At 41.6% G+C, this 21,927-nt stretch overlaps 2 protein-coding genes and 1 long non-coding RNA gene across 8 annotated transcripts in view; 1 reads left to right on the forward strand and 2 right to left on the reverse strand.

Moving 5' to 3' along the window:
• Positions 1-1,618: 1,618 nt before the first annotated feature.
• Positions 1,619-18,947, reverse strand: ldb3b (LIM domain binding 3b). 6 transcript variants are annotated; one of them, XM_037082616.1, is made up of 9 exons: positions 18,636-18,947; positions 13,415-13,566; positions 12,490-12,565; positions 11,913-12,142; positions 5,943-6,140; positions 4,927-4,950; positions 3,294-3,463; positions 3,141-3,177; positions 1,619-2,316 (listed from the first exon to the last, which is right to left on the reverse strand). In XM_037082616.1, the coding sequence occupies exons 1-9, from the start codon at positions 18,729-18,731 to the stop codon at positions 2,220-2,222; spliced, it is 1,080 nt and encodes a 359-aa protein (XP_036938511.1). In that variant the 5' UTR covers positions 18,732-18,947; the 3' UTR covers positions 1,619-2,219. The 6 variants fall into 6 exon arrangements, with proteins under 6 accessions (XP_036938511.1, XP_036938515.1, XP_036938513.1 ...); XM_037082620.1 differs by lacking the exon at positions 11,913-12,142 and adding an exon at positions 8,659-8,681 and having other exon boundaries at positions 18,636-18,943; XM_037082618.1 differs by lacking the exon at positions 4,927-4,950 and having other exon boundaries at positions 18,636-18,944.
• On the forward strand, positions 2,220-4,614 carry LOC119010458. The gene is made up of 2 exons (XR_005071971.1): positions 2,220-2,355; positions 4,301-4,614. It is a non-coding gene; the product is annotated as an uncharacterized LOC119010458 (long non-coding RNA).
• LOC119010455 (melanopsin-A-like) overlaps positions 18,866-21,927 on the reverse strand; it is a 32,862-nt gene continuing 29,800 nt past the window's right edge. Inside the window, exons 12-13 of the mRNA XM_037082613.1 lie at positions 21,677-21,865; positions 18,866-18,987 (exon numbers count right to left, since the gene is read on the reverse strand). Of these exons, the coding sequence (XP_036938508.1) occupies positions 21,853-21,865 (13 nt within the window). The 3' untranslated portion in view covers positions 18,866-18,987; positions 21,677-21,852. The remainder of the gene's footprint in view (positions 18,988-21,676; positions 21,866-21,927) is intronic.

Here is a 21,927-nt window from a genome sequence, read left to right on the forward strand (position 1 = left end):
AACCAAAAATGAGACAGAGATAATCACCAACACAGACTGAAAATAAAATGCTGCCACTCTATTTTTGGCACGCGGCCCGTAAACCTCGATGAAATGGAGGAGAGGGGTGAAGTGATGTATTTGCTGTGCTGCTGGAGCAGAGACGAGGACATCATGTCTTTTTCAGTCCGGCTGCACAGACTCCCGCTGCCCTCTGGTGGCCTCGGCACATATTGCATCGTGACACAGCACTCATATCGATTACTGATGCTTTACTCTTTAGAAATGTTTACTGATAGAGCATTTTTTTTTTATCACAGACAACATCTGAACCCTACAACCCCAAAAATAGTCGCACATTCTGTTGTGTTACTTAATTTGGGAGGAAATTACAGTTAAATTGTTGCTTCTCTTTAATAGCAGCACTTACAGATTTTTGGGGCCAAGTCTTTCTTCTTATCTCTTAGTGCTTTTTGGTGTTTCAGAAACAACTTTATTTAAGTAAATATTCTATCTTATTTTAGGATTGCACAATTAATTTATTAAAACTGTAGAATAACCTGAGTAAGATGGTGAGAATCCTTTCCTAAATTCAAAATGACTGCCATAAATGTGGCCAGTGAAGATGTGGAACAACATGAATGCTTAAATATTGCGATTGTAATGCTACGCCAACTGTAACAACTGGAGACGCTAACACAGAAGTTAGCCTTTTTAGGCAGCCAGTATCGATGTTACCCTGTTGATGGAGAAGGTAACATTTAAGATAGCCAGTTAGAGAAGCTATATTGATGTTAGCCTGTTAAAGCTAACACTGATGTTAGCATGCTGGAGAACCTAACACCGATATTTGCCAGTTAGAGAAGCTAACATTAATGTTAGCCTGTTGGAGAAGCTAATATTGATGTAGGCCTAATGGAGAGCTATACTTGATGTTCGCCTGTTAGAGAAGCTAACATTAATGTTAGCCTATTTGAGAAACATTCTGATGTTAGCCGTTGGAGAAGCTAATAGCGGTGTTAGCCTGTTGGGTACGCTAATAGCGGTGTTAGCCGTATGGAGAGCTAAAATCGATGTCAGCCCGTGTGAGAAGCTAACATTAATGTTAGCCTTTTGGAGAAGCTAACAACCAGTTAAACACTGGCTCCTCTGGTCTACGATTTTGCAGGGAACACCTGGTGACAGGCATAACAAAAGAAATCAAATCTTCTTGCTAGTAGTCTTGTTTTCTTCTGTAGGTCATAGAGAGGCATCAGTATTACATTAAGAACATTTCATTGGAAGGTTAAAACTCCTTATGTGGGTCTGTCTTTTATATAATTCACTCATTTAACAAAAACAGCTGTGACAATCACTTCTCTTCTACCTCATTGTGTGACTGTCCATGTCACCACCAGCTAACAACCAGTCATAATATCCTGTCAGAAGCTATTACATCTTCTTTTCGGTTGACGATTGTCACCGCAAAGTCAAAACACCCTGTCCGCCATACCAACGGCACTCGAAATGACAGAAGACGTGACTCGTTTGATGGAGGAGCGTCTCAATCAATTGTGACACGCCGCCGTGCCTCCGGTTTTGAAATCGCAAAAAGGAGAGTGACAGTTCATTAGTGAGTTTACAACAGTTCACTCAGGCGTTTGGTTTTAAGAAAACATTTATTCACATTGATATCGGTACATTTTTTGAGTGCATTCTTTTTACATACGGTGTTTGTGCATGACATGTAGGTGAATCTCTTTGCGTGTATTTGTCCTTGTGTGCCTTCTCACAAGCATGCTCAAAGTGTTAAAATTCATGTTATCGTGAATTCTTATGTACTAAAAGAAACATCATCAGTTCTTCGTTTTTTTTCGCTTGAATACTTATTATTTTTTTGTACAATTTCCCCTTTTTCGTTTAAGAGAGAAAGAACCCAAACAAACAGGAAAACGAAGAGAAAAAGAAAGAAAAGAAAAAACCCAAATGCGAGATCAGGTCTTTAGCAGCGGACGGACACAAGTTGACAGGTAAATATATCGAGCGTATGAACACATAGCATTCTCACACTAACAGTTAGTATCTCACATTCTACTAATCTATACTACAACACTATCTCACATTCCAGAGGAGTTTCCTCCCCCTCCTGCTCCTTTTTTCTTCCCTCCATAATTTATCCCCCCTCTTCCTGTTATCTCCTGCGCTTTTGTCCATGTCCTCCTTTACATGTCCTCCCGCTCACGTTCCCCTCCTGCTCCTCTTTATTCCGTGACGTTGAGGATCTGTGAGGACAGTCCTTGGTGCCAGTTCTTCAGCTTGGCGAAGCGGGGCCCCTTCACCTCTGACTCAAACTTCTCTCTGATGGCGTGCAAGGCGGGAAAAAGGCCGTTACATCAGGTCGTATTCGAGATTTTAATGAAGACTAGAATTAAAGACGGTAGACACCACTCTCATGTTTGTAGCTACTGCTAGCAGATAAATAGCTTAGCTTAGCACAAAGAGTGGAAGGTATAGCCTAGATGCTAGGATAAAAATATTGGCATTGAGAGTTTCTCCAAATCCACAGATGTACATTAAAGGTGCAATACGTCAGACTTCAATTCATGCTACCTTCAAACAGGGGCAGCATATCACGAAAATAGCTGCTAACTGCTGCTAACTATATTCTTTTTATACATCTGGGACTGTAGCTGCTGTAGCTCAGTTAGCTGTGCAGCTAGCCAGACCACCAAGACATAATTGGTGTTTACACAGCTAGCAAAGGAGCTATGGCTCGCTAGTTGGTTAGCCTGCTAACCTCAGTTGATATCTCATCCAAACTAAACATGGACATCTTTGACATGATATCAAAACTCTTCACATTCATGTTTTGGTTAATTTTTGACCTCTTAATTCTTACATATTGCACCTTTAAAACTGTACGATTTGTACAAATCACATCATCATTCCTAGTATGTGTCATACAGCATCCACATTGCCAAGTGTGAGTCAGCGTAATGCTGATTGTACTCAAAAGCTGGATATTGGTGGGTGTTGGCACAAATAAGGGTGTTTTCCAAAATATGGAACAGCTTCCTCAAACAGTCCGATATTAGGCTTTTTGGGAGCAGCCAGGTGAATTTGTAAGTATTGAACAACCGAACAAATACCCTTAAAGATCCTTCACATTTTCGCCATCTTACCTCGACCTCTGCAAGGCTTCCTCATCTGGGTCTTGCACTGCATGGAGAGAAATGAACAAGAGTATTCAGTGAATGACTCACTGATGAAATACGCTTAGCTTCAAGTAGATCAGCGGAGAGGGTAAGAAAGAAATGACGAGTCAGTGTACTGACGGTATTCGGTGCCAGTGATGTGGGCCAGGATCCTGAAGCTCTTGGACTGCAGGTTGGCAGCACGACGAGCCCATTCAGACATATCCTGGGGTGACTCTCCGGGCCGGATCACTGCCTGGTACACTGGAGACGCACAGTCTACCACAGGGTCCTTGACAGGCAGAGCTCCGCTGCAGGGCAGAGAGATACTGTTAGAGCGCTGAGTGTTCACGTGCTGAATATAAAGGCCACAAATGTAATAGATAATCAAAATGTACTAAATGCCCAGAATAAATAGAGGTATTACTGTCACATCTGTGTATGTGTGTGTTTATTTAAAGTGATCCAGGCGCTGTGCAGGACGAGGCCGAGAGTGTTTATTACCTCTAATCTTGTGTACAAATGATCAGGAATGTGATTTATATTGATTTTAAATTAAAGATTTTACAAATTTTGAAAGACTGAATCTGCTAAAATTAGAAAGAAAGACAGAAAATATGCCATTAAATGCACCAAAAGTAAAATACAAAAAAATAAATGTAGCCATTAATTAATGAATAATATAAAATGAGACATAAATATATACTTCTGCTTGAAATGTGTATTTATTCAACTACTTATTTACTTTTCCAATTAATTTGCCATTTACTTAATTAATTCATTTATTATTAAAATGTATGATTTAATTACATATTCTTGGCAGTTTTCAGCACCACAAGCACTTTTTGTTCTGGTATTTTGATGCTAATTGTAACTTTTTCTATAGTTTTCTTTCTAAAATCTTTGAGACTTTTTCTTTATAGTATTTTTACATTTTCATTTGAATAAAAGACTCAAACACTGAGCACAAGGTATACAGATGACTAAGTAGCAAAATACAAATTTTTAAATATCTTTTTAAAATGTCTTTTATTACAACCTTTATGTAATTATATTGTATTTCTTCATGGGCAGTTATTACATTAAGATCAATTATTGCATTTGTGTCACACGCAGTCTGTTCATTGATCGTTTGTGTCGTCCCACAGGTCCACGTCGGAGGAGCCGGTGTGTACTTCAGTGGTCCAGTAGATAAATCGATGGAGTGAGTTTACACAGCAACATGATTGGAAAATGAACTTTTTTAGAATTGTTTTAGAAGTGTTAGGAAAAAAAAGGGGGAGTCAGTACTGATCGTTTGAAAAACCTGTGATTGGATACTCAGAACATTCCCATGCTGTGACATCCCATCAGGCTCCGGAGGCGGTGACGATGCCATAGGCTGCTTTATTGAGAGGAGGCCTCCAAAAAAAACCCATAAATGAATAAATAAATTAATACATAACACCCTTAAACACTCTCACACTCTGGTCAAAGTACTTCTAAGTACTTCCACACACGTAACCGAGTCCACGATGGCCTCCTGGTTAGTGAGTTTGTCCATCAGACACCTCGTTGTGACACAAAACACCTCAGAAATACACGAAAGAGTTAAAAACAGATGCTGTCGGAGGATTTTAGAAAAGTATTTTAGGTGGGATTTTTTTTTTTTTTTTTTTAGTTTATGAGACACGTGGAGCAATGCACAAGCTGTTATGAAATCGTGAGACGAAAAGGAGACACATGTAACGAGGAAGAGGCGGGACGGAAGAAGAAGGAGCGCCGCTGTACTTACGCCAAGGGAGAGCCCGCCTCCTCACTGAGGTCACAACCAGGAAGGGAGGATGGGGAGGGATGGGTGGAGGACAGCACAGGTGTGGTTGGTTGTGGATGGAATGAGGAAGAGGAAAGTGGGTGAAGGAGGAGTATGTGGCACGGACACAGACAACATGGAAAAGCCCCGGGCAGAGTGGACATCCGAGTGGTCGCAGCGAAGGTTTAAGGTCGGCTCATACGTCCAAATGCTGCTTTTTGTGTTTGGGCTTTTCAGGCAAAGTAAAGGTTGGTCCATCCAAATCCCATAATAAAACATACATTCTTTATTTCTGCTAATGATATCCAACATTGACGAGGCTTTGAGATATTCAAGCTCTCCTCACACATATGGAAGAAAAAGAGGAAAAGTTCTAAGGTTGATGTTTAGTCAGAGTTCAGTTATATAAACAGTTGTTGCAAAAATGACTCCTTTTTAGATGCAGACTCTCAGGAAACATAGTTGAACAGGCTCCCCTAACAAAGAAATTACTTTTTAAAATGCAGGGTGGATGACAGTTGGGGGTCTCGGTCTCTGACCTCATTATTTCTTGAAATCCAGCTGAGGCCCTGATCTTATATCGACACGCAATCTGATGGTGAACCAATTCAGAACCTTTCAGTTCTTTAGCTTCAGAATACTGTGGCGGCGCGCTGTCTGTTAATGTGACGTACTGAAGAGCCTCTTAGAAGTTGCAGTTCACTTCTGACCTCAAGGGTTTTACGTAAACTTACTTATCTTGGACGCGTAAGGAGTGCACTCTTTATTGGGACTGTATTTTTTGTGCACATCTCAAAAGCTTGGCAAATAAAACAACATATCCATCTGCATTGTTCGATCAGCATTGGTTTTTTTTTTGCAATTTGGTTGAACCAACCCTTTGATTTCTCAAAACGCGGGCCGTTTGATTTTTGTGAGGAGATGTCAAGTGTGTGAGTGGTGAGAGAGAAAGATAAAAAAAAAGACTGGAGAGGGGATTAGCTTAGGTGTGACCTCACCTGTCGTGTCCCTTAGCCTGCGACTGCCCTGCAATGGCGTCCATGATGGCGTCCTGTGAGTACATGCTGATTGGTGTGTTGTACTGGGCGTGAACAATGGTGGCCTTTCCGCCCGGACCCTTCACCTCAATGGGCTTGTGGGTGGACAGGGCCGAGTCTTTCAGAGCAATGGGGTTGAAGCTGGGAGTGTACTCCACACTGGAGTCGGTGTCGGGGGTCGGAGGTCAGTGGGTCGGGGAGGAGGTGGGGAGGTATCAGGTGCAGGGGTGGAGATGAGGGGTTAGCAGTCGGGGGAGAGGAGAGGGGGAATTCAGGAGGAAAGAAACGACAGGGAAAGCAACAAAGTGAAGGGAGGAATCTGGGTCAACATGTAGTAAAGCTACTGACAGACAGGCAGAGCTGTTGTACCGCTCAACCTTCTGAGTTTAGAGAGACTCAAAGTCTGCACACTCAACTGGAAAGACCAAAAACACCTCATACCACACGGAGCTGTGTCCCAGGTCCAACTACGCTCTAACTCTAAATATATATATATATATATATATATATATATATATATATATATATATATATATATATATATATATATATATATATATATATATATATATACATATTAATTAAACATGTCACCAAATTGGCAGAAGTTTTCAAAATACATTATCATTGGGAGGCATCTTAATTCCCCTGATAAGGCATGAATGAAAATATAATAACAGAATTAACTAAATTAAATTAATTTTATCCTAATTTGCAGCGATGTGTGTTAAGAAATGTCAACTAGACTGTGAAGGTAACTGGCTGAAGTTTGACTGATGATGGAAATCCAAAATACAAAAAATATACATTTTCGTAACAATTTAAAGAACATTGTAAAAAATGGAGAAATTGCACAATGTTGAAGCAAATAATGTAGTACTTTTGTTATGAACTAAAAAATGTTTGCTGATCTTTAACCTTTTATTGAAAAAATGACTTTTCCTCTTTAGAAAAAACTTTTGAGGGTCAGATAAAAAAAAAGATGCAGTTAGCTGTGAAGTTGATAATTCAGGTACAACTTTTGAAATACAGAATTTTTTGTTTCCAGTTTTTGTTTTTTTTAACTCAGAACTTTCAAATATGTTTTTCAGTGATTGATTCTGGGACACAGCATGTCTCTACTGAACATCTGGTCAAACATCAAGGTTTGTCCATCACAACTTCCTGACTAGACTCCAGTGACACAATACAAGCTTTTACTATTTGGAAACAATGAGTGAAGCTGAGACACCAGTCCAAAGAAACCCAAACATGCTAATATTTCAAACAAACAGGCCAAGCTGGACAACTACTCACAATGAAACACATACAGCTGGTTTTTTTTTGTTTTTTTTACTGATCCACACAACAATCAATGTGGATGTCAGTATAAATGACACACAGAATACCATCATCAATCCATTCATATTCACAAAATGAATATGAAAGCAAAAAAGGACCAGCAGAGGTGGAAAACATGTGGTGATATTATAGCTGAATATGAGTTCAACATTAAAACACTTACTCAAAAGCACTTAATATACTCGAGTGTCAAATCTAAAAGCTACGACAAACAATTTTTGGTTCTTTCGAATTGTATTTATGTGTAAGCTGATCCAAATAATAACAATTATTTTAGCACAAATGTACGTACACTTCAAAAATGTAGCTATAGTATACATAGAGTAGGGTCCAAAAGTCGGAGACCACAAGTCACAACACTTCTATTTTGGATTTGTTTCAGATGTAATACAATTTTTCTTCTTTGCAAATTAGACCATCAACAGTCTGAGTGAAAAAATTTGTCTTTCAGCATATCTTCAGTCCCGTTTCTTCTTAAATGACAGCATGCACTCCAAATTGGCATGGACCCCACAAGTGTGTATAAAATTGGTTGACTTTGACAGCTTCTGGTGATGTCCCACAATACTTGGCTTTCTCAGACTTCAATTAGCCCCACAAATATTCAATTTGTGTTGACTTGTGGAGTCCATGCCAGCTTGAGTGTACGCTGTCATTGAAGCGTAAAGGGAACATACCAAAAACACTACAAGACGCTTTGTGATGAATTGTCAATTAATGCTGGGATAACATGAGGCATCAGGCTTTATACAATCTTGCAGAGTCCTTGCCAGCTCGAGTACACGCTGTCATTTATTTTCATGGAAAGTTTTCTACGATTCAACACTTGAGTGGGTCTGGACTCCACAAGTCAACAAAGGTTAAACCCCACTGAACAGCAGGTTCACTGTCAGATCATGCTGAGACACATGAGTCATCAGGTTTTATACAAACCTGTGGAGTCCATGCCAGCTTGAGTACATGCTGTTATTTAGATCAAAATGGAGAGATACCAAACAATTCATGGACATTTTTCAAAGATGAAACTTTTCACTCCGATTGATAAACTTATATGAAGCGTTCTCAGACTTTTTGACCCTCCTGTAAATGTTGTGATGTATAAAGTACATATAAAAGTAAACTTTCCACCTCTGGGGACCAGACGCTGTTAATAGAATGTCTTGGATTTTCAGCAAGTAGTTATTATGACCTGAAGATACAAATGACCGACACACATGAATCTATGTTTCTACTTAACTTCACTGCACACTAAAATCACGAGTAACAAACACGAATACGCCGTCTACGGATGCATACATCATGCACATCATACACAGAGAAATACAACAATACTGACTTTGCAGCTGTGTTTGCGATAACCTGGAAACACCAGAGAGTGATGGACAGACAGACAGAGACAGAGAAGAGGAGAGGGTGATGAATCACCACAGGTATTTTGGCGAGAACAATGGCGGCGTGTGTTTGTAGGAAACTATCCTGCGACAGGGCTATGTTGTAATCCCTCGCACAGGTTAGAATAGCAGCTGTTTGTCATCACTGGGATATTTCCCAGCTTCCCCTGCATCACCAGGAATGACTGACAAGAGCACAAGTGTCTCAATCACATGACACAGGACGGGGACACATTTAGCACAGAACAGCCACAAATACACACAACTACACAAACACAACACCTGATCCACTTATGTCAAGACTGCGGCTGATGCTTTTAGACAAACGCGAGCTGACGGTGGATGTGTGCTGGCACCGCACTTCAAACCCTGTGTCCCGTATAACTATGTAAGGTTTTTACTTTTCATCACTTTTATCAGGAATGAGTCCAGCAGATCCTGTTGAACCAGCTGTGTGTTAAAAAATGGTCAACAATGCCATTAAAATAACGATTATGAACACAAGATGTCTTACGTGGACTGTACTGATATAATTTCGAAGGAGAAAACAACAGAAGGTAACAGCAGTGGAAACCCCTCAATTATTATTATTATTAAAGTTCCAGTGTGTAGAATTTAATGGCATCTAACTTTGGGTTCAGAATGCGACCAACTGAATACGCCTCGCTTCAATATAAAAGGCTCATTCTAAGGTAAGGATGGTTATCGTTGACATGCATATACTATAATTCCACTGATATAAGATTTGGAAACATAAATGTCCCAATATCCAGCTGGTAATTAATTTATTCAAACAGTCTATATAACTCATCTCTACCTTTTGAATTGTGTTGTATTTTCAAGATGACTTCATGTGCACTCTGCCAACCACTTTTAGATTACACAACATAGAAAAAAAACTAGGGAACCATCGAGTGAAATTAAAATTGATGGCGGGCCATCTTCTGCCCTTTGGCGGCCCTGATTTTAAATAATAAACCAGCAAATAGTTTCTGTCTGGTTGAATCAACTGCAGCACTTTCAATTCTAGACTGTGGAGGTCGTACAGAAGCGCTACATTAATGTTAATTAATTCCCAAAGGCTGCATCATAATCAGGTCCAACCTATGTGCTTCCTTTCTCTCGCTGTAAGTGTCAGTGTGTTCACTTCCCCTGCAGTAAAGGGCAGAGGCACAGATAAATCAGCTGGCAGATTTGTCTGTACAGTACATGGATGTGTTCAGGGTACAGTATTTTAAAGTGGAACGTGCTCCGCGGTGACTCACACGTGAGACATCTCCCCACAGAGACGGGGGGAGCTATCTCAGGTTTGGCGAGGGGGCATCCAGGGGATTCAGGATGATGGCGTGTAACCAGAGCGGAACATTCCGTGGCCGCGCTCAACAGCTGCTCTCTCGTGTGTGTGTGTGTGTGTGTGTGTGTGTGTGTGTGTGTGTGTGTGTGTGTGTGTGTGTGTGTGCGTGCATGTGGAGTCAGAGCCTCCATTAGGTGGGGCCCCCCAGCATGATACGGCCGCGATCCTGCGATCAGCCGGAGCACGTTTTCCGACACCTGACTTACCCTCGGCTACAGAGGGGAAACGCATCAGTGAGCACTGATCCTGGATGTGAGGTTGCAGGACGCAGATCGTGCCCTTTATTAACATCTATCAAGTATTCCATGACTGAGGCGTCACACTAACTCTAAACTAACAGCATGCCAGTGAGGACAGTGTTCACTCACTGGCCACGGTTTGACTCCTGAACTCACTGAGTACATGTTGTTTGGTACTTGAGCCCAAACAAAAGGTGACCGAAGCCTTTTTGATTCGTACTTCAAATAATCTGGTAAGACTTCCTGGTTTTGATCGTGTCAGCGTCACGAGTGTAACATCAGTGGTACTTTTTAAGATCCCCAAACCAACAAACACTTTGTGTTCTTAAAGTCTGATTTCATTATGTTGTGACTTGTTCCTTCATTCCACGTCACTGTCTTTTATCCTGAGTTCCATCTCAAACACACCGTTCTGCTGCTATAAATACATGACAGCACCAAATGTGTATTCATCCGCGGCTGAAAATAGTCCTCAACTAATACCTCTGTTTGACCTCTGTTCACCAAAATCCTACAGTGCCCAGCTGCTTCAGGAAATCACTGGACCTTCACAAAAAATGCACGTCTCCAGTTACAAGTGGGTGGAGAAGTCACATTATTGATAGATGGATCATTTATTGATGGTTTCAATAGAAGACAACAAGTGTTTGCTCTTTTTTCTTGCCTTGTTCCATCAGTAAGTTTCTGTTTTGGCCGTACAAGTTAATAAATTAGGCACCAATGCTACAGAGCTAACAATTAATCAAGAAGTCATAAAGTCATTGTGGGCTGCAGCTCTTGAATATAAATGACTTTCAACAAACAGCAGATAGTGTCAAGTTTGAAGTCATTTAAGAGACCTCTAGTGACTGAGAGCAGCGCTGATTCGTCTGTAGCAACAAATCATCACCTTCTTGTAACCTTGCCAACAAATAATAAAAAAAGGCTTTGCAAGCAATTCTGTGGTTTTCCGGGCAAAAAACAGGATTTAAAACTCTGTCCTGGGCATTTTGCATTTGCGACAGCTTGAAGATAAAAAGCCTCAAAGAGGGAAATCAGTCAGCTGAAGCAGCAAAAAGAGTTCCTGAAAAAGATTTTTTTGCAACATCATCCCCCGGCTTCATTTTTATTTCGCAGTAAAGGACTCGGGATCATTCAGAAGAACTGATCTCGTCTAACCACTGTCCACTTTTACCTCACTTTATTTTAAACCTCATGGCATTTGAGTCATTCGAGTGGAGCGCTGAGGACGGTCGACCTTTAGTAGAGTGCCTGAGATCAGCCTGTGTCAGAGATCCCTACATGACCCTGTAGTCTGATCACCTGCCGTTCTGTTACCTGGAGTCCAGCCAGGTACATACAGTATGTTTGTGTGTACGCTCCAGAAATAGTGCCACGTGCGAGAGGGGTGAATGCTGGGAAAGGTCTTAGCATATTCTTCTCGTCACGGTCCTGTTAATGTGAGGTTAAAAAGGGGAGAGTGCTTCATTCCTCCAGAGTGGAAAGCGGTGCTTGCTCCTACATTTGTTAAAACAGGTTTGTGGGTTTTTGGGTTTCCCCCCTGAAGGAGTTAAATCTTCCCCAAGCGTCACATAACTGGAGGTGATTTGTCACTTTGGCAACCTACCCCAGCGACGAAACTCCCCTGGAGGCTGCCGGCCCCTCTCCTAACTTTCCCTGCATCAGCATCATTTCTTTGAGAGTTTCAGGAGAGTAAAGGCCGATTGGGGAATTGTACTGCCCCGGCCGGCCTGGTGGAGATGATGCAGAGGAGGCAGGGGCTCTAACCGGAGTCGATGGGAGCTCTGGATCTCTTTTAGAGACTTGATTCCTCTTGGAGGAAGCTTCATCTAACTCCTTAAAAAGACGAGAAGGGGTCAAGGTAAAATGTTAAAAAATAATAAATAAAGTGAAATGAGAGTGAAGGTATCATCCTGTTTTGTCTTTGTCTTTCTCTTTCGTTTGGTTGATGTTTTTGGTTGTCTGACCTCTGACCCCTGCACAGCTCCCTGCAGCTGCACTGTGAATATCTGACACTAGAGGGCAGCAGGACACTGTCTTATACTCAGTTTGACAGGAGGACAAAACAAATATCACAGACATTCATACAAAGATGACAGATGATACAGACATACATGATGTGTTTGCATGGATTGTGTGAAGTTGTTTTGATTTGTCTCTTCCTGTTGTAGGTGTGTTGGTACCTTCTGGTGGGGGATGACTGGCATGGGTGAGTCCATCCTCGGGGTTGCTGTGGGAACTGGTGCAGGGCGTCTTGACCTAAGGATAAACCAATGAAATATAACTTTAAAATATCACTTTGAGTTTTTAAGACATTTACCCCAAAATGAAAAAAAAAAACCTGACAGACATTAATAAATCATGATTATAATTATGACACCTGTGGCCATTTTCAGTCCAGTCACATGGTAAAATGTTGGTAGTCAATGTTTCCACAACCCACTGATGTGTTTACATTTGTTTGTCATAGGCTTCGTACCATACTGACATTTCTACAATATGTGTCACATCACGTTGAACGTTTATGACCTGATTCTCACACATGAAGTTGGTGGTGTGCTGTGGTTACAGGGGATAACATCTGTAAGCGTGAAACCACTGGATATGTTTGACGAGGGACCACAGCATGACAACAGTTCTAAGCAGGACACCGCTGGATATTTTAATGGAGACCTCGGGTAAAATATTTCCAGCAACAAAAAACAGATATTTCTGATGAGAAGTCTCCAGCCGTGTTCGTGTCGACAAAAACAGATATTTTTTGGCAAGAAGTCAGGACGTCTCCTGCACTGTTTGTCCTAACAGATTATATCTGATGAGAAGTCAGGAGGTCTTCAGTCACTTTTGTGGCAACAATAAACAAATAATTGAGGTGGTTGTTGTACCTAAACTGAACCAGATCATAAGCACACAGTGTCAGAACACAGAATATAAAGTTTTACTTAAAGAACCATAAAGTTGAAACACAAAGACATGTTAAGTTTGAACTTATCTGTGGTTTTGCACAAACTTGGAAACATTTATTCTGATGAACTAAAGTCATGTACTGATTTGTGTTTATATCATCCACTAAAATGTGGCTTTGGTGTAAGCGTGCTGGTTATTTACTTCAGCATGGTGAGTGACAGTTTGTTGGTGGCACACTTGATCTTGTTCTGGGCCTCCAGGTGCGTCATCCCCTCGGTGCTGACCCCGTCGATGGCTGAGATGATGTCGCCCTGGGCCAGGCTGCCTCCCACCGCCTTGCTGCCCGGAGTTATCTATGGAGGGGGTCAACAGGAAAGGTCACGCTTGGAGCGCCAACAAGAAAATTCCTCTGGACACACACACACACAAACTCAAAAAACATATGCGGATACACAAACATATGCTTCATAGATTTGGCGGATATTTATGAATGTTGGGTTCATTCTGGGAGAAAAAAAAGAAATTGAATTAGTTTGTTCACTTGACAGTTTAATTTTTTTTCGTCTCACGCCACGCGGTTATTAATGCTGCATGTGTGTGTGTGTGTAGCAGCTCAGTAAATTAGCCTTAAAGGTAGAGAGGAGAGAAGCTGATGGAGCAAAATAAACTAATCCATCAGCCCCGCAGATGAAGGGCTGGATAACATTTCTGTGTCGAGTTGATCAACGGAGTGGAACCGCATTTTTATCTAAGAGTCTAATCAGTCTCCTCTGCTGCATATTAAGTGTCTTGAGCACTGAAATGAGTAAAAGCAGCAGGATTTCTGGTAACAAAGCCGCGAGGTGTGCAGGAGAGGGACTCAAATTGTAGATTAAATTGTTAAATACAGTAAAGATTAGACTCTCCAAAGCACAGTGTGGGGGTTTTTCCTGTACTTCTGTATCTGAAAATCCAAAGACAATCTGTGGGTGTTTCAGGTGCTGAACAGGTTCCTGATCCACCGGCTCGCTTCAGCCGTCTGCCATGAGAAATATTTGCGTAACTTCTTCATTTGCAGTGCTTTAACAGTTTAAGTGTGACAGGTGTGTGTGTAAGATTTTATTTACATTTCAGTTCAAGTATTTTAATCCCAAATTCTGTCATTCAACAGGAATTATGGGCGTGACTTCCAGAGCGTCCTGTCACTCTGCTGATGGGATTGCTCCTTGAACGTCTCAGCGGTCTGAGTGCACGTGGTTTTCAAATAATTGGTGTGTTTGACCTCAGCTGTGTGCACAGAGGGTGAGATTCTGTTTGGGTGATTTCATGAGGAGATCTCTGCCGGAAAACCTTTTAGAAAGATATGTCTTTGGGTGATATGGTATAACAAAATAGACTGTGTGAATGACTTGAATGATGATTTTGTGTGATTAGAGTTTTGTTTCATAACTTTTTACTTTAAGACTTGGTGAATTTATTGTTTTTATAAAATTTCTTCTTTTCAGTCGTAGTTTGATTAGATGTAGGCAATACAAATACTTTTTTAGAAACATTCATGTTATGAATTTAAATGATTAAATCAGGATTTAGTTTTGGTTTTACGGGGACAAGACAGGACGAACAAAGTAAAAAATCATCTCTGTTTGATGTTTCAAGCGACGAGATGTGAGCCGACGAGAATTCGCATCAGGTCCGCGACGTTCGATGTGAGGCGCCGCCCCACGTGTTTTTGGGGGATTCCCCATGACTGATCCTGGCATTTTCCTCGAAGCGATCGGTACTGTGCATCGTTCATTTGTAAAAATTCAGGTGAGGAACTTCATCAAGTAAATACTGTTCAGCCCGCCAACACGTCTTTCAACTTTCAGTCACATTTTGACCTTCGGCTGAATCTTCTCTCTCTCCGGGTTCTACCACAAAGCTCCGACTTAAACTCCACAGAGAGTTGGTTTAAGCAGGCCCAGAGGCCTGGGGCATACAGTACTGGGTCTAAGCTTACAGTCAACTCGTTAAAGAGTTAAAAATAAGCAGCGCTGTTGATGCCTGCCTGGCTTCACTGCGACTGAGCCCCCCCTCCCCACAAACACTCACACACACACACACACACACACCTGCTACTGACATTCACACACAAAATCTTCTCCTTTCTATTTACATCAGATAGAAATTCACAGTTTCACCTACAGTGTGTCACCACTTTACGTACAATAATGTTCTCTCTGCTCTCGTCCTTCCCGTCTACCTTCCTCCTTCATTTGTCTTCTGTAAATTAGAGCTATTATGGCGCTATGTGTGTGTGTGTGTGGGTGGAAAGCAGAGTTGCAGGAGGTGGCAGGAGAATTATTTCTGCACGGCTGCCTCAGTGTAATCAAACACACATGTAGAGACGTGACGCCTCCCGAGCGCTCGGCCTCGTGTGTTTTCGTACGCATCAAACGCTTCGGACAAAGCAGACGAGAGACAGGAAATGGACGCGAAGGCTCGAATCCTCGAAAATTGGATCTTAATGAAAGAGCAACACCGGGAGTTTTCTTTGCTTCCAAGTTTTATGTCTCAACACATGTCTCGTTGGTCTGCTGACATCAACATGGCCGCCCAATCACCAGAGAGCTGTTTTTCATCTGTTCACCTTTAAGACATCATGTGCATCAGCCTTTATTTCACCCCACCAATAGTCAGGTACAAATCACAGGGGCGAGCAGATAAACAGCTCGGTGTGTCACATGTTTAATGGCCGGTGCTTCAACTTGGCGAACAACACGTAATGAACACGGCCCTCATTCCTCTTTCTTTTCTTAGCAAGAGCGGACAGAAATCCAAACCGTGGCGGTGTTACGTCAAACTGTAATGGCACCCCGAGTTGTCAGGCTGCAGTGTTTTATGTTAACCTGTCAGAGCCCGACATGACCACGGGATGAACACAAATCCAATGATACAATGTCACGCTGGCTGCGGATCAAAGCTCCCTCCTCAGCTGCATGAGACCGGGATCAGAAGACAATAAACCAACAGATTCCTGCAGCCGTGAATCAATATAACGCAGGCCGAGCATCAATCAGGACGGAGGAACGAGCGAGCTGGAGCTCCACTCAGGTGAGACTCATCTCCTCCTGAATCTATCAAGTCCTCCATCCCTCCATCCCTCCATCCCTCCACTCGCCTCGCCACGATGAGCCGCGTCCAAAAGGTGAAACTGAAGCGGACCATGAGCGAGGAATAAAGCTTACTAAAGGTAACACAAGCTGCCCGTCAGTTCCCTCACGTCTTCCCCATCGCCCCCCCCCACCTCTCTCTCTCTCTCTCTCTCTCCATCCATCCATCCATCCGTCCACCTCTCCTCCGGCGCTATTTAAAGGAAACGCTGTAAATACACCAGCAGACGCCCAGTCTGTGCTGCAGAAGTTAAAACAAGTTCATCTGCAGTTTGTGGACTCTTTTACTTAAATTTATGTGCACACTGTTAAATCTTACTTTAGAAAAATCACCTCATAATTACCAAATAAGGTAAACTAAAATAAATAAATCAGCTCTTGTCTGCTTTTATTTGCGACTGAAATCTTAAATAAAAGTATAAATACCACTGTGTAGAAATACTATACTCACTTCACTTAATAAAGTACTAAACCAATAGTGTCAAAATAGTTTGAAAGTACCAAAATTCAAAGAACTCACTGTGCAGAATGATATTTTTCAGAGTTTTTTTTTTTTTTTTAATATAATCCTATTTTAATTATTGATACATTAACGTCTTCATCACTTTAATGTAGAAACAGGAGAAGTTTGTTTGACGACTTTATACAGTTTATCTGTTGATTACACTGTAAATTATAATTTTACATGTTAGATTATAGTTGTAAAAGCTAAAAGGTTTAAACAAGTTAAAATATTACTTTGCTTTACTTGGTTATTTTGAGGTAACTGGTTTCCTCAAAAAAAAAAAAGTTTTAATATCAATAATGTTTTATCGTAATCTCTAATATTAAATCATAATATATTTGCTGATTGTATTTTGTTTTAAAGTAAATCTGATAAAAGTAATGAATCAATTAGGTTGTCAAGGAAACGCAGTGATTTACAAATTTTAACATTTACCTCTGAATTATTCACTGATTTTAAAAGTTGACTTTACTTAAAAAAATGATGAAACAGATTACCAGAGAATGATCAAATAAAGAAGATTATTATGTTTTAAGTTGTACAAGTTAAAATATTTAAAAAACTTCAGATTATTCGTCTGCTTTCCGTTGAAGTCAGTTTCCATGGTTGTTTTTAGACTGGTGTCTGGTGATGCAGAAGTGTAAAATGTGTCAAAATTGTACTTGTGTTGCTAAGTTTTTGAGTAAATGTACTTAATTACTTTCCACCACTGGCTGAATTATTGTAATTTCTTGTGATTTCAAGATTTCTTTGTCCTTAGTTGATCATTTGACAACAGAAAAACTAAAAAGTTCTGCGTTTCTTGTGATCAATCGAGCTGATTACGACCACGTCAGATCTGAGGCTCGTCCAGCGTGACGTAATCGAAGATCAAGAGAAAACTAACGGCGGGTTAAAAGTCGACCACCTCGACTCCAGTGAAGCTGTTCCAGCCTTTCCAGTGCTGCTCTATTCTAGAAATCTCTCTGGAGATTACATGTGAGCCTCCCTGTCATCATCACGCACTGCAACATTACATAACCACTGCTCGCTCTCTCACACACACACACACACACACACACACACACACACACACACACACACACACACACACGCACACATCACACCTATCGCACGCACATACAGTTTGCACATGCATCCATACAAGCCTGCAACAAGTTACTGTCACACAGGTGAGAGGGTGATTTTCAGGGGAACGTTCTCAGATATCCGGGTGGTGTGAAGGAGTGAATTTTACAGTCGGAGGTCGTGTAAAGCTGCTTGCGACCTTTTTACGAGCAAGTTTTCATAATTTTCTACATTACGTTCTCTCCAGTGATGACGTGACCTCAACGTCTGAAAAAAACTCCACTTTGCAATCTAATTTTTGTTTTCACTGAGACACCTTCACATATTTTAACCTGCAAATCACCCAAATGTTGCTCACATGGATGTTCGAGCAGGAAATGACAATATGACAAGAATGAAGCGCTTTGACACCTGTGTTTACATTTTTGTGCAACACGTATGCTTTTTTTGTTTGTTTGGTTTTTTTGGAGAAACATAGCTGGTTCTGACCCAAAGTGTTGGTATTTGATGACAATTGGCTATCTTTCTCCAGAATCTTCCTTCCTTGCCTTTAAACAGCTTTGCATGGATCAGTTTTGCCAGAATGAGTTTGGACTCATTTACTGTTATACCGCCTTTCGTTTCATCAGTTTGCCACCTTGTCAGTGTCGATTATTCTTAATATCTTGGATGCTTTGTTGCGACAAATGTCAGCCTGTGAGGGCAGCTCTGTCCTTACCCTGGAGATGGTGAGCGGCATGTTGAAGTCCTTCCCTCCTTGTAGTCTGAAGCCCCATGGAGCGGGGCCGTTCAGAGTCACTGTGTACGAACTCATCTTCGGTTAAACGTCAACGCTCCTCCTGCTAACAATCTCCTGCTGGCTGTGTGGTTTCTCCTCCTGCTCGGCGTGCCCTAGTCCTCGCGTCCTCCCCTGCTATCCTTTTGTCACGCCTCGGTTGCTTCGCTTTTCCTCCAGCAGCCCTACGGTCTCTCCACGTCTGCCACCAGCTCTCAGGACAAACACCCTTGGGTAGGTGGTGGTGGTTGGAGGTGGTGGTGGGTGGGTGGGTGGGTCAGGTGCTGTGGAGCGCCTGTGACACAAACACACAAGTGGAGGCACACACACACAACACACACACACACACACAAACACAGATGCACACAAAGAGACCGGAGGGTCAAGCTGAGCCACTGCGGCCACCAGAAAAACGTACCTAGAAGTCAAGGACTCAAATTTGACAAAGTGCAAACTCAAAAATCAACTTTAAACCGAATTTGAAGACAGAGAGGAGTTCCTTGCCTGCAGAGTTGCTGAGGGTGAGCGACACACAGCCTAAGAATAGCCGAGGTGAGCAGAGACACAGGGGCCCTGGCCCTTATAAGGCCTGTAACACGAAGCCCCAGAATGCTTCACTGCCGATTCACATCGCCAATATAGACCCCTCTTACTGCAACACATTCTCTCTCTCTCTCTCTCCCTCCCTCTCTTAGCGCTATCACTTCATGCTGCTCACACCCCATTATCCGTAATCAGTGTTTGTGCACTGATGTCAGTTGCCTTTCAGTCTTGCTGTCCTTTCGTTCTGCTCGAGTAAAGGAAACAACAAATTACCCGGCGCCGATTCCCAGAGAAACACTCCCCCGCTACCGCTGAGCTGCCGGCCCTGTGTTTGTGTGTTTGCGATACAGATACAATTCAATTAGCAGTCAGCCCCAGCTGTGTTTTTAATCACGTCCTGATAGTTTTGTGAATATTAGTGACACACACACACACAAACACACACACACACACCTTGAAGCAGAGATGTTCACGCACCTGATTCTGAATATGGAAAAAGACACGGGAGATTGAGTCCCCGAGCACAATGTGAATCAATCAAGGCAGCACATTCGATTACAACATCTTGATTACTGAGCCTGTCCTCATCAGAAATACAACCACAAGTCAAAAATGAAAGCACCTTATAACATACATGTATTTCATATTTGTTATGTTTATGACCTCTGGTGGCTGTTTGAATTACTACAGCTGCAAAGGAGGAAGTAAGGAGAAGTAGTATGAAGAGTAAAACGTCTGTAAATGGAGGTCGAGGATGGACGTCGGGTTAAACAAGTGCAGGACTTTCATTCAGGACTGCTGCTGGTCTCCAGTGTGAAAACTAAAGACAACAGTGACTTCTTTTAACTTACATCACGTACACACATTTGGTAATGTAGGCGTACAGAACGTGACGTAACAGAAATTGTGATTTTATTCAAATGTTTTCCTTTACCTAACCAAAGTAGCTTCCTTGACCAAATCTAACTAAACTGCAACCATACAGCAAAAATCTGGTGTGTGTGTTGCTGTTACGCATTAACGATCTTGTTGTTTTGTGATTTAGAACTTAAGGGGCCTCATCATCGAGGCCGTTGGCTGTTTGATGCATCGATCATTTGGAGGCTGACTTCACACACAATCATGGCTGTTGTAGGCTGTAGAGCGGGCATATACGCACATGCTGCTCAAAGGAGTTTAAAATCAAAGAAGGAAAGATGAGGGAGATGGAAATCGATATTATAAAACGTGTCTTGATGGACACAAATCACAAAAGTCTTATCTAATCTTAACGATTTCAAGGATAGCATAAAATATAGCGTTAGCTGTTAGCTCAAGTTAATTGCAGGGGACAGAAAGTTTCAGAAGATGATGGACAGTTTTGCACATGACATTAAAGTTTTCTTTCTTTCACTTAGTTACACTTAGATACTATACTTGTTTTACTCTACTCTAATTTGAACATCTGACTATTTATTCATACTTCTCTGTGCGTGTGTAAGGAGAATCTGGCAATCCTGATACTGTATTTTGACACTGTGTTGGTGAAGTCACAATCAAAACCTCTCACAAAACACAATCACCGCCATTTTTCCAGTTACACAGAGACAAACACTCGTAAAAGCTCATGGCCGAGTTTTTCTTCCCGGCAATGTTGTGATAGATAACAAGCAAGATTACGTCGCCAGTCAGTGATGATCTTTGTCGCTCTTTCTACATCTGTACGTTAGACGACTGCATATGTACACACACACACACGCACACACACACACACACACACACACACACACACACACACACACACAGGGTGGCTATCAGAGAGTCTGCAGCCCTGCTAATGTAGTATGAGCTCACACAGATTGCTAAGAGATTGGATGCACTGTGACACGCAGAGGTCAGAAGAAGTCGGAGACAGAGAGAAAGATATTCTTCACTGAAAATCAAATACTGTCGGACCACAACAGAAGTCCGTGTTTGTCGAGAGCCAACATAGCCGAGGAAGCAGCAACATGACAGAGACTGAGGTAAAAAATATCCAACAGAACACAACAAACCAAAAGTGCCTCCATTTTTTTTTTTTTAGCATTATCTCCTCTGTTGCTCTGTTTCATTCAGTTGTTACACTACAGGTATTTCTCATCATTCACCATATTGTATTTGATTATTTGTTTGTTTGTGCTTCTTCATTACAGATTTCAGATTCTTTATTTGAGTATTTATGACATTTTCATTTCAGTCTTTGTGCTACACAGCTTTTCAGAGGGAAAAATTACACATATTTGAAAATCACATTTATCTACAGATTAAGATTTTACATATAAAATGTATGAGGTCAAATGACCCCCGCTGCACACAATTCAGACACTAATGGACGAGAATGAATAATCTCTTTGTATCCGTCCCCTAACCCTAACCCATCCACTTACACCTTCTTATCATGCAGACAGAGTACCGACTCTTACCTCTGCAGGGCGCCATAGTTCTGCAGCGAGGCCTTCTGGGTCAGACAGCATGCATGATGAATGTCCTTTTGCTCCCTGACATGTTGGATGGACATGACCTCCGCTAATGCCACTCTGCTATCTGACATCAGGATGTTCCAGCTGTTATCTGCTGTGCTGGAATGGATCTGCTCGGTTCAGGAAACTGACCTAAAGATTTATGAAAAATATCGGCGGGTTGACACTGATGGAAATATGATGCATTAGAGTCT

Source organism: Acanthopagrus latus, chromosome 20 (genome assembly GCF_904848185.1).
Source record: "Acanthopagrus latus isolate v.2019 chromosome 20, fAcaLat1.1, whole genome shotgun sequence".
Taxonomy (NCBI): domain Eukaryota; kingdom Metazoa; phylum Chordata; class Actinopteri; order Spariformes; family Sparidae; genus Acanthopagrus; species Acanthopagrus latus.

Bases quoted from the DNA above. Each gene is read 5' to 3' on its own strand.
- ldb3b (XM_037082616.1), bottom strand. From the start codon at position 18,731: ATGAGTTCGTACACAGTGACTCTGAACGGCCCCGCTCCATGGGGCTTC. The intron at 13,567-18,635 runs GTAAGGACAGAG...CCCCCTCCATAG, and splicing joins TGCCGCTCACCATCTCCAGG to ATAACTCCGGGCAGCAAGGC. The intron at 2,317-3,140 runs GTAAGATGGCGA...GCACGCCATCAG, and splicing joins GAAGCCTTGCAGAGGTCGAG to AGAGAAGTTTGAGTCAGAGG.